Source organism: Prosopis cineraria, unplaced genomic scaffold, assembly GCF_029017545.1.
Source record: "Prosopis cineraria cultivar Desert tree isolate PC_DT_omini unplaced genomic scaffold, ASM2901754v1 PC6, whole genome shotgun sequence".
Taxonomy (NCBI): domain Eukaryota; kingdom Viridiplantae; phylum Streptophyta; class Magnoliopsida; order Fabales; family Fabaceae; genus Prosopis; species Prosopis cineraria.
In genome coordinates, this window is record NW_026555337.1 from 28,545,551 (window position 1) to 28,562,181 (window position 16,631).

At 33.2% G+C, this 16,631-nt stretch overlaps 1 protein-coding gene across 4 annotated transcripts; it reads right to left on the bottom strand.

The window, feature by feature from the left end:
- Positions 1-4,180: 4,180 nt before the first annotated feature.
- On the bottom strand, positions 4,181-14,290 carry LOC129313224 (pentatricopeptide repeat-containing protein At3g61360). Of its 4 annotated transcripts, none has more exons than XM_054956189.1 (4): positions 14,179-14,195; positions 12,930-13,112; positions 6,566-6,716; positions 4,181-6,042 (listed from the first exon to the last, which is right to left on the bottom strand). In XM_054956189.1, exon 4 carries the CDS (start codon positions 5,920-5,922, stop codon positions 4,390-4,392), a length of 1,533 nt encoding a protein of 510 aa, XP_054812164.1. In that variant the 5' UTR covers positions 5,923-6,042; positions 6,566-6,716; positions 12,930-13,112; positions 14,179-14,195; the 3' UTR covers positions 4,181-4,389. The 4 variants fall into 4 exon arrangements, with proteins under 4 accessions (XP_054812164.1, XP_054812163.1, XP_054812165.1 ...); XM_054956188.1 differs by lacking the exon at positions 14,179-14,195 and adding an exon at positions 13,709-14,040; XM_054956190.1 differs by lacking the exon at positions 12,930-13,112 and having other exon boundaries at positions 14,179-14,290.
- Between the last annotated feature and the right edge of the window lie 2,341 nt (positions 14,291-16,631).

The following is a 16,631-nucleotide window of genomic DNA, read 5'->3' on the forward strand; positions in this document are numbered from 1 at the left end:
TTTTTTTATTATTAATAAAGTAAAATTAAATAAGATAAAATTGAAAATCTTTACTTTTAAAATAAAAATTGAAATTAGCTAAAAAAAGGACAAAGAAAATAAAATAATATTTAACAATTTGAGTATATGAGCTGGTCTGAATAAGTTCAAAAGCTTGAGGTGTTAAGATCAATCTTATAGCTATAATGGGCTTTTTCATATATTTAAATATTTTAAGTTTGATTTAAATAATTTCAGCCTACTCAAATTACCGCCATTGATGTAGCATAGATGAGACATTTAAGAAACCTTTATCCAACCAAAAAAAAAAAAATCACATTTTATAACATGCAAAAGCAGCCGAGTTCATTGTACGCGTCATAATACAACTCATGGAAGATCCATTTGATCATGTAGCTCACAGCAACCTGCCCTTCGGCGAGCAAATGGCAGGCTAGCCCACAGAAAATGTGTGCTAGGATAAACCAACCCAACCCAAGTGCAGTCTAGCTTGCAAAATAAGGGCTCGTTTGTTTTTCATTTTTAAAAATTATTTTTTATTTTTTAAAACAGGAAATTTTAAATAAATATTTTTATTTAATTATTTTTAAATTTTTTTTATTTTTTTGTTTTTACAAACAAAAAAAATTCAAATTGTTTTCATTTTATTTTCCTTGTTTTTAAAATATACTAAATTTGATTATTTGAGATTATAATTATCTTGATTAATTTTTATTATTACTCACCACAATTAATTATCTATAAACATTACTATCAATTCATTTTTAATTTTAAAATTATTTTTTATTTGACATAACCAAATATATTTTTATTTTATTTATTTTATTTTATTTTTAAAAACAGTTTTAAAAACTGTATCATAAAATAGTTGTTAAAAATAAAATGAGAACAAAAACTAAACTGGCCTTAACTTTTTCTAATTTCATTTTTTTGTGACTCTAAGCATGCTTGACGTAGGTCGGCAATATAGCGACAAATTTAATAGCTCAACATATTACTGTCGTCCAGCCTGGAAACAATTTTTTTTTCCTTTTACATTTCTAATTAAAAATGAACTATACAAGATTCGATTAAATGATCTAAGAAAAAATGATAGTAAAGCTCATGATTTAAAATTTATAATAGTTAAGCTCCTGATCTTAAAAACAAGTTGCAAATAATATTAATTCAAACAATTGATAATAAATGAAAGGCATATTTACATAGAAGACTATATAAAATGATAATCAATTTACTTGTTATTATAATTTTAGTCCTAAAATAATTATTATTTTAAATTATTAAATTATTATTTTTAATTATAGTGGCTTTGTCCGGAATCGCATCACTCCTATAGTCCTAAAGTCCTACAATACACTAGCCACTCCATAGTCCTTTCCCTTCTCTAGAGCAGTCTTATGTCACGGATGATATTTCCGTGATCGTGTAAAGACCAAGATAATGAACGATCCGCTGGTTAGCCTCACACAATATGGGTAAAGGGGGCGACATTAGCATTGGAGGTGTTCTGCCCAGTCTTCGGACTGAGTGCACAACTGGTCGGGGGCTGGTGCCACCTCCCTGATGAGCCCATGGCAGGGCGAAACCAGTGCGATTCGTATGTGGTAAGGCTTGTCCTGAGGATTATGGGGTCCTCCAGGACGCCGCACGGGCACCGTGTGCTGCACCAGACTCTCAGCCCGTAACACTTAGCTGCTTCTTACACATCTGAAAAATAAAAGTTGAGGAGCCAAAAAAATACTTCCTCCATTTATTTTTAAGTCAATTATCACCCTTCAATAAAGTAGTTACTTATTTTTAAATTAATTTTATCTTTTCATATTTACTCCTATTAAATACCCTACAATAATTATAAAATCATTATTAAAGGGATACTTAAAAAAAAAAACAATGTAATACACTTCGAAAAATTAAAAATATTTTACATTTTTGAACATCCAACTCCTTAAAAAATATTATTGAAGAAGGCAAGATACGATCTAGATCTAAAAAATTTAAGAGTGTTTGGATTTATCGTTTTGAATTTAAATTTAAAATTTAAAATTTCATATTTAAGAAAATGTGCGAGATTTTACCAATTCTATTGTGTACCTAGTAGTGTTAATATTATTCTAGTTGAAATGGATAGAAGTAGATGACATTATATATTCCATTGATATGTTCTTAGTTTAAAATAAAATATTGTTTATGTGGGATATTTTCGTCTTCAAATCAAGAATGCCCACCAAAACATCATCACTGGATTAAATAAAGGATAAAACTTGTATATCTCAATACATATTGTTCATGTACACTCGTTTTCATTAGAAACTGTCGTTTGATTTTTTTTTTTTGCAAAATCATTTATCTTAATATACATTTATTACAAATTTCCTAAATTACCCATTATAATTTACATCAATGAAAAACAATTGATGTATACTTATATCATTTAATTGATATTTTAGTTCAATTCCTTTATTTAATTTACATATTTATTGTAGTTAAACAATTTATTAAACTGTGATACAATTCATAAAACAAAGAGGAAAACAATTTTAATCCTTCTCATGCGTAATGTCATTAAGTTATCACAATTTTTTTTTATCCCTCCCTATTAAATATTAAATATTAATAAAATTTATAATATTAATATATATATATATTTAATAGAAATAAAATTAAAAATTTATTAAATTTTTAAATATAATTAATAATTAATAAATTTTAATATTTTTTTAATTCTTATAAAACATGTTAAAAATAACTTATAAATAAAATTATAAAAATAGCCATGAAAGATCTTGGTAGTTCTATCAAAAAAAAAAAAAACAAAGAATCGTAGTAACATCAATTATCAAATTTATAACCTTGAGGTTGCAAAAGCTTTACCCTCTTCAATTCAAAATATAAGTATTTTCATCCAACTAATCTTGATTTAAAAAATACAAAATATAAACAACATGATACAAGTAAGAAATAAAAAAAAATCATTTTACCCTTTATATTTAGTAACCTTAACCTTTGTATAAATTTATCTTACTCAACATGAGACACATTGGTAATTAAAATTAAGAATAAAAAGAATAATAATTTTATATTTTTATAAAAATAAAAACTTTATTAGTGTGCAAATCCTTCTTAAAAAGAACTTATATTTTAGATTGGAGAGTATAATCATTACAATTACTCCCTCTCGTCATATTTATAGGACAAGCAGGAAAAAAAATTTAATTTTATTCACAAGTTAGCTCATTAAATCTTCAGTACAAATTTTTTTTTTACGCTCCATTAAATACTAAAAAAAAATATATTGTTAAATCATGTATATTGAACAGGGATAAAATTAAAAACTTATTAAAACTTTAAACAAAATAAGTTTTAAGATACTCTTTAATTCCAGTGAAATATATTATAAGTGACTTACTTCCTCAATTCCTAAAGAGGTTTTATAAAAACTTATCTTCTCCCTAAATCTAAAAGGATGTCATAATATTTTTTAATAATAAGATAATTTTTCCCTTGTCTTGAAAAAGGAAGGGATATCAATTGTGCATTAATCCCACTACCAACATAATATTAATTGACATTATTAGAAACAAAATTGAAAAATTATAATAATTTCATGTAATTTCAATTAAATAACTTAAAATTTGATTAAAGACATCTTATACATAAAAATAGATGAAATATAAACAAAAGCCTACAGGAGTAACCAAGAATAACCACCCAAACTAAAAGCTTGAAATTTACTCTGTCTGTTCAAAAATAAAAGATAATTTTTTAAAGAGTTAGATGTTCAAAAATATAAAATATTTTATTTTTAACCTTTCAAAGTATAATCATCATCTTTTTTTAAAAAATACCCCTATTAATGAATGACTTCATATTTATTATAGACTATTTAATAAAAATAAACATGAAAAAATAAAATTAGTTTAAAAATAAATAATTACTTTATTAGATGGTGAAATTCGATTAAAAAAATCTCATATTTTTTAACAGAAATAGTATTGACTTATGGCCAAGTAATGGGGTCATCTATCTAACAACTAATAAGAGACAACAAACAAATCACTTAACCGCCAGTGACCTAGTTAATTGGACTACACTCAAAGCTTTCACAGTTGTGAAATGATGCCATCTACTAATTAAAGTATTGCCGTGAAAGCTTACACGCCACTGTTATGGTGTGAACGGATTCAAAAGGAGCATCAGAAAATGAGCACATCACAAGTAACTAGAGTTACACATGAATGTTGTTAATCAACGTATCGCCTTGAGAGAGCTCACTTTCTTCTCTATCAAGTGAGGTCCGTTTAATTGCAATTTCAACAAATATAAATGTGAACACTAAATTAATTCACCTAAATCAGGTGGTAAACATTCACAGGAAAAATACAATAAAAGCTAATTTAGCTCTCCGGAGGGAGAAATACCTTTAGCATGCCCTCTAGATGGAGGCAAAACAGCCTCCAATTCTTTTATCATCTGGTCAAGCTTCTTCAGCTTCTCCACATCACCTACCTGGATTAAAAGCCTTTCCAGCATTAAAAATGTTGATTCACTCATGTGTCTTCCCCTCCCTAACAATTGTTTGGAGCACTCAAAAGCTTCTTGTACCAGACCCCTTGAGCATAACCCAGTGACCAAAAGATTTAAAGCATGAGCATGAGGGCAATATCCTTTCCCTAAAACATATTGCCATAAAGTTAAGCTTAAATCAAGGCGAGAATTTTGACAGAAATATTTCATCAACATAACAACTGTCCGTGTTTTCGGAACAAAATTTCTCTGAGTCATCTTGTCATAAAATTCAATCATACCTCCAATGTCATTGGATCGCATTAATGCGAAGAAAATTGTATGATAAGTTACACTATCATGTTCAATGTGTTTCTCAACCATCTCATCCATCAATGAAAGTGCCGATTTAATATCTTTTGATCTAACCAAAGAACTTATCAAAGCATTATAAGCACCAGTATCAGCAACTAAGTTTCTCACACGAATCTCATTAAATAATTCCCATGCCTTGCTTGAATTTCGAACCACCCCTGCCCCATGAATCAGTGTGGTTATTGTTTCTATTGTTGGAATGCAATTTCTGCGTTCCATCTCCCCCAAGAGTCTCAAACCGTCACCAAAAAAACCTTTCTTACAGTATGCATCAATTATAATATTATAAGTTATGGTATTAGGATGAAAACCTCTTTTAACCATTTCATGGTAGAATAGTTCAACGGCAGTTACATCACCTGATTCCTTGAAGCCCAAAAGCAAGATATTCATGGTCTTGGTATCAGAGTGAAATCGTGGATACATCTTTTGGAACACTGACTTTGCCTCCTTCATTTGTCTTTGCGTGCAAAATGCTTTAAGAAGTACATTAAATTCATCAGTACCGAATTTTCTCCCAACAAATATATCATTCTCCATCCTTCTGAATGCTTCAAGGATATCCTCATAGGATTCATATTTGGCAATTTTTGATAGCATGATGCTCATTGACTTAAGGGTGATCAGAGAAGGATGTGTGTTTCTGATTTCTTCCAACAACTCCCATGCCTTGTCAAAATAGCGCATCCTTGTTAGTATATTAAGTGTCTTCTCCAAGGCATCAGAACTTGGACAGGAGGGGGATTGCTGAAGGGAAAATTTGAAAAATTCAAGGGCCTTAAGACCATTGGAATGTGATGCAAATAGCCGCCCAAGAACATTCTCCACAAAACAAGGAGAGAGGGTAGGAGGAGGGATGTACCGGAGAAGTGCAGGCTGAAGAGGTTGTTCGGGAAAGGGATGAGCGTTAATAATTCTGGTAATTTCATCTATATCAACTGCTGTTTCTAAACAATGATTGGATAACTTGACAATAAAATTTAGATATGAAGTTGTCTTTTGGGGTATCTGCCTGTTCTGATTTGGTCTTATTAAGGAAAGCATTTCTCTTTATTCAAACTTCGTGAAATGTTCAACAAAGCAAGTACTTGTGCATTCCTATCAGAAGATGACACCTTTCTACATCTTAGGGCCTTCACCATTTAAAATAAAAACAGAGGGTCCCTGTTTCAGCATAATTACAATTTATATCAAACTGAAACAATAAAATAGAGAGAGATCCACTACAACCAAAAATATATAAACACGTAGCAAATTGGACATTCATGCATCACATAGACATGCATATCAAGCGACTGTAAAATTTGGTGGTACAGTATGGGAAGAGAAAACTAAAGATTGGGAAAATAGAAGGTAACTTGTACAGATTACAGAAAACTCGCAAAAAGATTCTGAGACTATTATATCACAATCCTGAAATACAAGGACAGACTATTACTTAAAGATCATTGCTTATGCAAATTCCACACACATATATACCCATGACCAAATTGCCAAGCTAACAGTGGAAATATATGTCATGAAGCATATACAATGAATTCATCAAGCAATGTCAAGCACAAGTTCGTTTGACTTCAAGGAAAGATCTATGCCTAAAGCAGCCTCGATTCAAATGTGGCTAAAACAAATCAAGCATCATCAAGCATCAAGCAGCCACAAACATTTAAGATTCATACACGTTGGGTACCTGGTGGGGTTGCATCCTTTTGTATTCCCTATGCTATGGTTTGAGAAATAGAGAATCATAGTGGAGGCATCTCCTTCAGACATGCTTCCGTCATCTGTGGTTCAATTGATCAGGAAACAGAATTCTCCAGACTCATTTTTCTACCACGAACCTGTACACCATTTTTCAGTTACAATCAACAGCATAACTCACAATCCAAGTTCACCCAAAACCCAATTGCAAACTAGATTTTGAGAAAAAGCTGTGAAAACCACGGTGGATCTCATGCTAGAAAACTTTTACAAGTAAGATGAAACATGAAAAACAAATGGTTCGTGTGCACCTTTTTTCACCTTTTTGAATGTCACAACCTCCTAAGCTTGTTTTATCAAAAAGAATGCTTTTAGTGAGATCTATTTGTCATGGCCTCTTGTTAAGCATCCAATAGATCAACGGTTGGGGTAGGAAACTAAGAATGCTTTTCAACATGAAGAGAAGTCGAAAGGATGGTTTAATATGTAAAATAAACTAGAAAATGACTCTATAAACAAAAATATTGGGTAATCTTAAAATAAAAATATTGAATAAATAGTTCTTGTAAATGAGGAAAATAAAAATATGACATTTTAGAATTTCAATTTTTATACAACACAATATCTTTTGCTCAGACGAATAAGACCAATGGCAATAAACAAATGTAACAAATGAAAGCTTTCTGTCACTTACCAAAAAAAGTGAAAAAAACTTTGATGCATTGTCACAAAAACATGATATATATATATATATATAAAGCAATGATTTGTATGCATTTTTCTTTGGAAGAGGGAGGGAACGCTAGGATTTCATTTTACACAAGAAATAGAAATCATACTGACCAAACCATCCATTCAAATGCAATCCAAATAACAGATTGACTCCATAAAACGTGAAACAAAGATTTGAGGCAGCTTCCAGTTAATAACTTCATAATTATAGCTCATTATTCACATGCTATGATTTGTTAAGAAAAAGTAATGATTTTCATTCCCATCCAAAACATCATTAAAACTCGAAATCCAATGTCAATTGACATGACAGATATCAAAAATTAGTAAATAAGATATAATTAAGAAAACTTTAAGGTATATTGTTCAAAAGCAGCTTCTCCTTTTCAGTCTTTGTACTCTAGCAGTCAAACAAATGATTCCAATCAACCCTCAACTTACCAAGTTAGCAACCTAACGCCAGGGATTAATTATCATCAGATAGCAAAATCTAAATTACATATAAAAACTATAAAAGCATTTTTGCTTAAAAAGTGGCAAGTTGCTCTCAGTTGAAAGGCCAAGGTTTTCCACGTGAGAGAACTTGAAAGGGAAAGCCTCTATCACTAAACACAGACACTTTAAGTGCTCGTCAAAGCCTTCTCTCTTTCTCTAAAGAAAAAGGAAATTAATCCTCTTCTATTAGAAAATGAAATCATAAACCAATATCTAGCACAAGAAGTTTGTTTGAGTTTAATGAAAGAGGTTGATGCCCTATAAAGCTTCTATTCAGTGCGGTTAAAGCAAATCAATCATCATTGAGCAGTCCACAAACAAGCAAGATTTATAGGAGTTTAGAACATCATACTGAATTAACAAGATATTTTAGTTACATTGTTCTTTAAAGTTCACAAATTCCGCCTATGTTTATAGCCGGTCCCAAGCCCGGGTAAAGAAGGAGGGTTGTGTTAGGCCATCAACAGCCAATGTAAAAATTTGTTGAATCTATCATGAACATGGACAATAGACGTTATAATGTTAATGCTAGGTCGTTGCCCATAAGTAACGCGCTGCATGGCTCGAGTACAGTGATAAGTGAGTTAGAGCCGCTGCATCGGCGCCCGGATGTAGTGTTAAATGAGCAAGGGCTACCGTGTCATTCTGGACGCACGCGGCTAAAGAAGTTAGTCCATAAGAGCAAAATTAGATTTGGTACTTGAAATGTTGGGACATTAAATTGTAAATCTGTAGAGGTTGTAGGGGTTATGATTCAAAGGAAAATCAATATCCTTTGCTTGCAAGAAACAAAATGGCGTGGAGAAGGAGCTAAGGATATTCAAGGTTTCAAACTTTGGTATACAGGAAAAGTAAGTGCACGCAATGGAGTAGGCATCATTGTAGATAAGGAGTGGAAGAAGAACGTTGTAGAAGTTAGCAGAATTGGAGACAGAATTATTTCTTTAAAAATGATAATTGGACGTGAGACTGTTAATATTGTTAGCGCTTATGCGCCGCAAGTTGGGACAGAAGCCAGTCTTAAGGAATTATTTTGGGAGGATCTGGAGGGGTTGATTCGACACATACCACAGAGTGAAAAGATTTTTATTGGAGGAGACTTTAATGGGCATGTCGGGAGGGAAGCTGGTCAGTATGCGAGGGTGCATGGTGGTTTTGGTTTTGGAGAGCTAAACAATGAAGGGCAAACTCTTCTTGATTTCTCATTGGCGTATGATTTTAAGATTGCCAACACTTGTTTCAAGAAGAGAGATGAGCATCTCATCACTTACAAAAGTGGAGCCTCAAGGTCGCAGATTGATTTTCTTTTGGTTAGGAACACAGATAGAAAACTTTGTAAAAATTGTAAGGTGATCCCTGGAGATGCTGTAACGACACAACATAGGGTTCTAGTCCTTGATGTGTGTATTATGAGTAAAATCCAAAAACGTCGACAAGTAGTAACACCAAAGATTAGGTGGTGGCAATTAAAAGGTGAGAAGCAAGATATTTTCAAGCGAAATCTTTTGGATAAAGGAATTTGGGATTCTCAGGGAAGTGCTAACATCATATGGGAGGATATGGCTAAAAAGATACGGGAGGTTGCAAAAGTAGTTTTGGGAGAATCGAAAGGTTCTGGTCCGAGAGATAAGGAGTCTTGGTGGTGGAATAATAGTGTACAGGACAAAATCAAGTATAAGAAGAACTGTTTTAAAGCCATACATTTGTGTAACAATGAGGAAAATTGGGAGAGGTACCGTATGGCTAAGAAGGAAACTAAGAGAGCTGTGGGTGAAGCTCGTTCCAAAGTTTTTGAAGAATTTTATAAGAACCTTGAGACGAAGGAAGGAGAGCAAAATATTTATAAGATTGCCAAGAGTAGGGAAAGAAAATCAAGAGATCTAGAACAGGTAAGGTGTATTAAGGATGAAGAGGGAAGAATTTTAGTTACAGATGATGAAATTAAAAATAGATGGGAGACTTATTTTTCTAAACTTTTCAATGATGGAGAGGATTCATCTAGTAACTTGGAGGATTTAGTAACTGGTGAAGGAGAACAAAATTTGTCATTCTATCGAAAAATACGTGATAAGGAGGTAAAGGAAGCTCTTAAGAAAATGGCAAATGGTAGAGCTAACGGACCTGATTGTATATCTATCGAAGCGTGGAAATGTTTAGGTGAAGAAGGGGTGAGATGGTTAACTAAGTTATTTAATGTGATTTTACGGTCCAAGAAAATGCCTGATGAGTGGAGGAGAAGTACATTAATTCCTATTTATAAAAATAAAGGAGATATTCAGAATTGTACTAACTATAGAGGGATTAAACTCATGAGCCACACAATGAAATTGTGGGAGAAAGTAATTGAGCACAGGTTGAGATTGGAGACAAGTATTTCTGAGAATCAATTTGGTTTTATGCCAGGTAGATCAACTACAGAGGCAATTTATCTACTAAGGGGATTAATGGAAAAGTATCGTTGTAAAGATAAAGATCTACACATGGTTTTTATTGATTTGGAAAAAGCTTATGACCGTATACCAAGAGAAGTGCTTTGGAAAGCGTTGGAAAAAAAGGGAGTACGGATTGCTTATATTAAAGCCATACAAGATATGTATGAGGGGGTAAAAACTAGTATAAGAACGCCTAGTGGTCAAACAAAGGATTTTCCTATAAAGATTGGACTACATCAGGGATCATCTCTGAGTCCTTATTTGTTCAACTTGATTTTAAATGTTTTGACGGAACATATTCAAGAGGAAATCCCGAAATGTATGCTCTTCGCGGATGATATAGTTCTTATAGCAGAGACAAGAGAAGAGGTTAATTGCAAACTTGAGTTATGGAGGAGGACATTGGAGTCGAAAGGTTTTCGTCTGAGTAAAGTAAGACGGAATATTTATATTGTAAATTTGGTAAAGGACTATTCGAAAATAATTTGGAAGTGAAATTGGGAGATCAAATTATACCTCAAGTGGAAAAGTTTAAATATTTGGGAGCCATTATTCAAAATGATGGCGAAATCAGTGGAGATATTTCACATAGAATTCAAGCTGGGTGGTTTAATTGGAGAAAAGCTAAAGGAGTTATTTGTGACCGTAAGGTGCCTAATAAACTTAAAGGAAAGTTTTATCGTACTGCTATCAGACCGGCAATGTTATATAGTAGTGAATGTTGGGCTCTAACGGGACAGCAAGAGCATAAAGTTGGAATAGCAGAGATGAGAATGTTACGATGGATGTGCGGACATACACGTAAAGATAAAATTCGAAATGAGCACATACGTGAAAAAGTGAGGGTGGCACCTATTGAGGAAAAAATGGTAGAAAATCGGTTGAGATGGTTTGGGCATGTACAAAGAAGACCAAGGGAGGCACCAGTGAGAAGAGTGGAACATATAACTTTGAGTCCGATTAAGAGAGGTAGAGGAAGGCCTAAGAGAACACTCTTGGAAGTTGTTGAACGTGATCTCTTAATTAATAATATTTCTAAAAGCTTAATAAATGATAGAGCACAATGGCGTCTTGCAATCCATGTAGCCGACCCCACCTAGTGGGATAAAGGCTTGTTGTTGTTGTTGTTGTTGTTGTTCTTTAAAGTTCACAAACAAGCAAGGTTGTTGTTGTTGTTGTTGTTCTTTAAAGTTCTACAGAAGTTTTAATTCTATCAATTTAAAATTTCTGTCAATAAAACGAAATATCCTTCGATCACACAAGACTGGTGTCAATGAATACAATAAAGGGAAAATGACACTTAAGTATATTACACACAAGGACTTTAAATTTTGAACTGACACTATAAAAGCCAAGGTCCTTGTCTAGTGAAAAAAAAAAAAGCTATGAACCAAGATACCCATACTTGACAGAAAAAACAATGACTTTTGAAAACCAAAAGCTCAGCAACAAATTTCCGAAAGTTCCATGCACAATAAAAGCTCAATAGTCAATGGTAAACCATCTGAAACTCTCCTTTTGGATTCCCATGTTGTGAGTTGTAGAATTTATCCAAAACCCCATTTTCAGATTCCTATGCCATTTAAGTTCTAGAATCTGAAAGCTTATATGGGAATCATGAAAATACAATTATAGATCACACAAGCTCAATCAAGTACAATTAAACTTCTAGTGTTTACAAATGCACTTCCAATTTACAATGGAGTTTCTTACTTTTAAAAGTCATTTCAAAATTTAATATTCTTGAGTGTTATTATGCATCTTCTAAGGTCCTTGGGTATTATTTTAGGAAATGAAAATTTGGTGCCATTTTCCAAGAATAAAAGTTAGACTTAGTTACATTGCCACACGAAGAAAATGTTATATATAAACTATAATAATGGTTTGTATACATTTTTTCTAAAGAGGAAAGACAACAAACAGATTGACTTCAAACAAGTGACGACAAAATCCAAGGCAAGTCTCTAATCAATAACATGTAGAAAGGATATCCAATAATTATAAGCTCATGATTTTCATTCCATGATTGGTTAGGGGAAAATACTTTTTAATTCACATCCTACGCATCATGAAAAAAGTAAAATCCAATGTCAACTTACAAGACAGTATTAAGATGGGAGGAAATTTATCTCAATAAACGAGAAATATATCAAAAGCAACTTCTTTTTAGTCTTAAGATCTAGCACTCAAACAAATGATTCAATTAACCCTTACCTAACCTAGTTAACACCCGGCATTAATTATCATCAAATACTAAATCACTTCTAAAGTACTAGATTTTAAATACTTTGGCATAAAAATTGGCAAATTGCTCTCAGTCGAAAGGCCAAGGTTTTCCACATGAGAGAACTTGAAAGGGAAAGCCTTTACCAATAAAACCAACCTACTTCAAGTGCTTGACAAAGCCTTCTCTCTTTCTCTAAATAAAAAGGAAACGAATCCTCTTCTTTTAGAAAATGAAATCATCAAGCAATATCAAGCACAGGAAGTTTATTTCTGACTTCAATGAAAGAGGCCTTATACCCTTTACAGCCTCTATTCGGTGTGGTTAAAGCAAATCAATCATCATCGAGCAGCCCGCAAACATTTGAGATTCATGAAAGTTCAGAACATCATAATGGATAACCACAAGAAAACCATGATGGACGGATGCAGATTAACCATATTTTGCAAGTAAGAAATTATGGAACCTACGAGAAAAAGCAAGAATCTACTGTTCAGAATCTGCTAGTCCAGAGGCACATCTTAGTGTTGCATCCTTTCGTATTCCCTATGCTATGGTTAGAGAAATAGAGAATCATAGTGGATGCATGGCCAGCGCTGAAGCAACTGTTCAAAAACTCAGGGAACAACGACGCTTCAGACCCAGCAAATTTTCTGCGGCAGAAATCAAGAATGAAGTCCATATGATAATTGTATGCAATACAGCTCAAAATACAGTATGTTGGAACAATCATCCAGCGGCCCGCAAACATTTGAGATTTATGAAAGTTCAGAACATCATAATGAATAATCAACAAGAAAACCGTGTTGGATAGGTGCAGATTAACCATATTTTGCAAGAAATTATGGAACCTACGAGAAAAAGCAAGAATCTACAGTTCAGAATCTGCTAGTCCAGAGGCACCTCTTAGTATTGCATCATTTCGTATTCCCTATGCTATGGTTAGAGAAATAGAGAATCATAGTGGATGCATGGTTAGCGCTGAAGCAAATGTTCAAAAACTAAAGGAACAAAGACGCTTCAGATCCAGCAAATTTTCTACGGCAGAAATCAAGAATGAAGTCCATATAATAATTGTATGGACTACAGCCCAAAATACAGTATGTTGGAACTAAGATTATTTCTTTAGAAATGAAAACAAGAAAATCAGTTTCTTAGAGTGCATTTTATTCAAATCTGATTCTCACTCAATTGGTGTATATAATTACACTAACGAAAATTACAGAGGCAGGGAAGACTGAGAAGATACCGGAAAAAAGGTTCACAATATTCCTCAACACCAGACTGACACACTCGAACGCGAAGTCGTTCTACTCGCTCGAATACCGAACTCAGAAAAGAGAGAGTAGATGGTTTGAGAGTCGAGCTACAATGTAGAGTTCGTTCCACTGTATCAGCCTCGAATGAAGGTTTAAAGCCTGCCCAGAGAGTAGAGAGATTGAGAGATGAGAAGCAAGAGAGGATCATAGATTGGGAAGAGAGGCGATTATGGGAGCGAAGACGGCGACGGAATGAGGGCTTGGAGCAAGAGAAGCGGCGGCTAGAAGTGAAGTGAGGTCACTGGAGACGGAAGAGGGTTAGGCATTTATAGAGGTGTTAGACCCAGACGAGAGACCGTTTGATGGGAATTAGTGAGGAGGTGTTTCTCCAAAATAAATAAATAAATAATGCTAAATTAATAATAAAAATTATTAATTAATAATAGGGATAGGCACGAACCAGTAGCGGACACGAAGGAGCGGGCACGAAGTCGCGAATTTCGTGAAACTTGCGAAGCCGGCGGCGCTGATAGCTAGTGAGGCTGAGAGGGTTTTGTCAAATGAGAGAGAGAAAACACATACTACCCGAACTGGGGAGGGGTTAAGAATAGGAGGTAACTTGGGATTGGGAGGTCAGGATTATTCACGCCCAACTTAATTCGTGCTGGATCTGAATAAATTTAATATAAAAATACATATATAATCAATTCCAGTTTTTAATACTATTAGATTTCAGGCTTCTTCAATTCAAACTGACTCAAATATTTAAATTATAAAAAATTAATTATCTTTCTTTTTATTAAAAATACAAATAGACTCAAATCCAGTACAAATAAAGAAATCAGATTACAACATCAATTCTAATAATTAGCACCATGTCAAATATATTTTTTTTTTAACCAGTAAAGGGGAAAGATGCATTAAATGGAAAGAGAACAGAATTTAAGCCATAAGCCAAAGGCAAAGGCAACAACACAAAAAAAAACAAAATAACATTTAGCCAATTCCCTCTCGATTATAAATAGAAAATAACTGTTGTGAGATAGTCTAAAACGAATATGAATCTTTAAAGAGTATTGATGAAAGAGGGAGTAAAGGTTCATGAACCCAACCCAAAGGTTCCACTCTCTTAGAAGCAGAGTCAGTGAAATATTCCGCAACAAGATTCCCTAATCATCTAACCAGAGAGAAGCGTAGCAAAGAAAAAGATTCAGTACTATGTATTAGATCATATAACAGCCCATGAAACAATCAATTACAACTGTCATAGCATTTAGATGACAAGACTCTAAAAAAACTTGGCAGTCAAACTTCAAAACTATTAATTGATGAATTTTAGCCTAAAATAAAGAAAGAGCTTTCTAACAGGCAAGTATTTCAGACATAAATTCAGAATTTATCCAAAAAAATAAATATAAATCAATGTTGAAATAAAGTTTGATTAGAAGCATACTTGAATTAGTAATTATCAATGTTTGATTTTTCATTGCATTATTTTCTAATATTGTAAATGATTGAATATAAAGTCACTTGTTTATTTATTATTATTATTAATTAATTTATATATTATTTATTTATTATTAGGAATTAGGAAGGGGAAGCAGCATTTGAGGTTGAGAGGGCCTTTTTTCTTTTTAAATGTAACGGCAAGCCAAAGCTTGTAAGGACAAAGTACGAATTAAAATTAAATAAAGCTAAAACAGATTAGCATACTCAAACGAAGTTACAAGAAGAAATAGAATCCCCTGTCATATGAACTAATTGGCCAGAGAATCGGCACACTTAATAGTGTCTCTTGGAGTATCAATATCCCAATCATTATAGATGAGTTTCCTTGTCTTATTGATTACCCCTTTGTACGGGTGGTCGAAGCCACAATCTTTGAAAAGGAGATTCAAAGCTTCCACATAATCTGAATAAATCATGAGTTTGGAGAAGCCTTGTTGTTGGCATAATTCCAATCCTACTTGAATTGCTGAGATTTCTGCTATTGAGATGGGCATTGCACCAAGACTGCATCGAAAGCCCAGTAGCCATTCTCCTCCTTTGTCATTCCTAATCACTCCTCCACAAGCCAAGTGGTTTAGTGAATTTGTTGATGCATCAATGTCTACTCAAATGGTGCCCTCAGGTGGTGGGATCCATTGGGTAGCTAGGGGTAGCGGAGTTTTGAAGGATTTGATATTTGTGTTAGTTGCTGCATTGATCCTCCATTAGCAAGAACATGCCTATGAACGAAGTCCGTTGCCTTTCTCTGCTTCCTGTCAAATAATTTGGTACATCTTGCCTTCCATAGTAACTAACAAATTTGACCAAAGACCTGGATCCATGGCCATTTTTTGAATGTGTTCTTCCTAGATTGTGTTTTGCATTCCATTGTAGCCATACTTGCAAGTTGCTAGGAAAAAAAAAAGCAGAATAATAGTTAAGAGAAATCATACTATTCCACACACCTCTAGCTGTGTCACACTCTTTGAGAATGTGAATTATGGTTTCTTCTCTCACACAATTAAAAGGACACTCTCCATTGTTGGCAAGAAATATTTTCACTTTTTTTAGTATTGGCCGACAAGAATTAAAATCTTAATTCATCACATTATGAGATATGACTCCTTTCGTCAGATTCAACTCTATTAGTTAAATACAAGTATTTAAAATAGGAGGGGAGGGATAGCCTCAAGTTGTAAATAAAGCCTGTCCAATCTCAACTCTAATTTATTGACTTGAAATTTTGATATGTTTTGCCACTTTCTTTAGAATTTAGACTTTGAAGCTCATTCCAGGCTTTGAGACCTTTTTTTTCCTCTACATTTGAGTCCTATTTTATGGAGCCTAACCTGTCATAAAATACAAAATATATGGGCAATATTTTTTTGTCATAAATGTAAGAACCTCTTTAGATTCAAAAATACA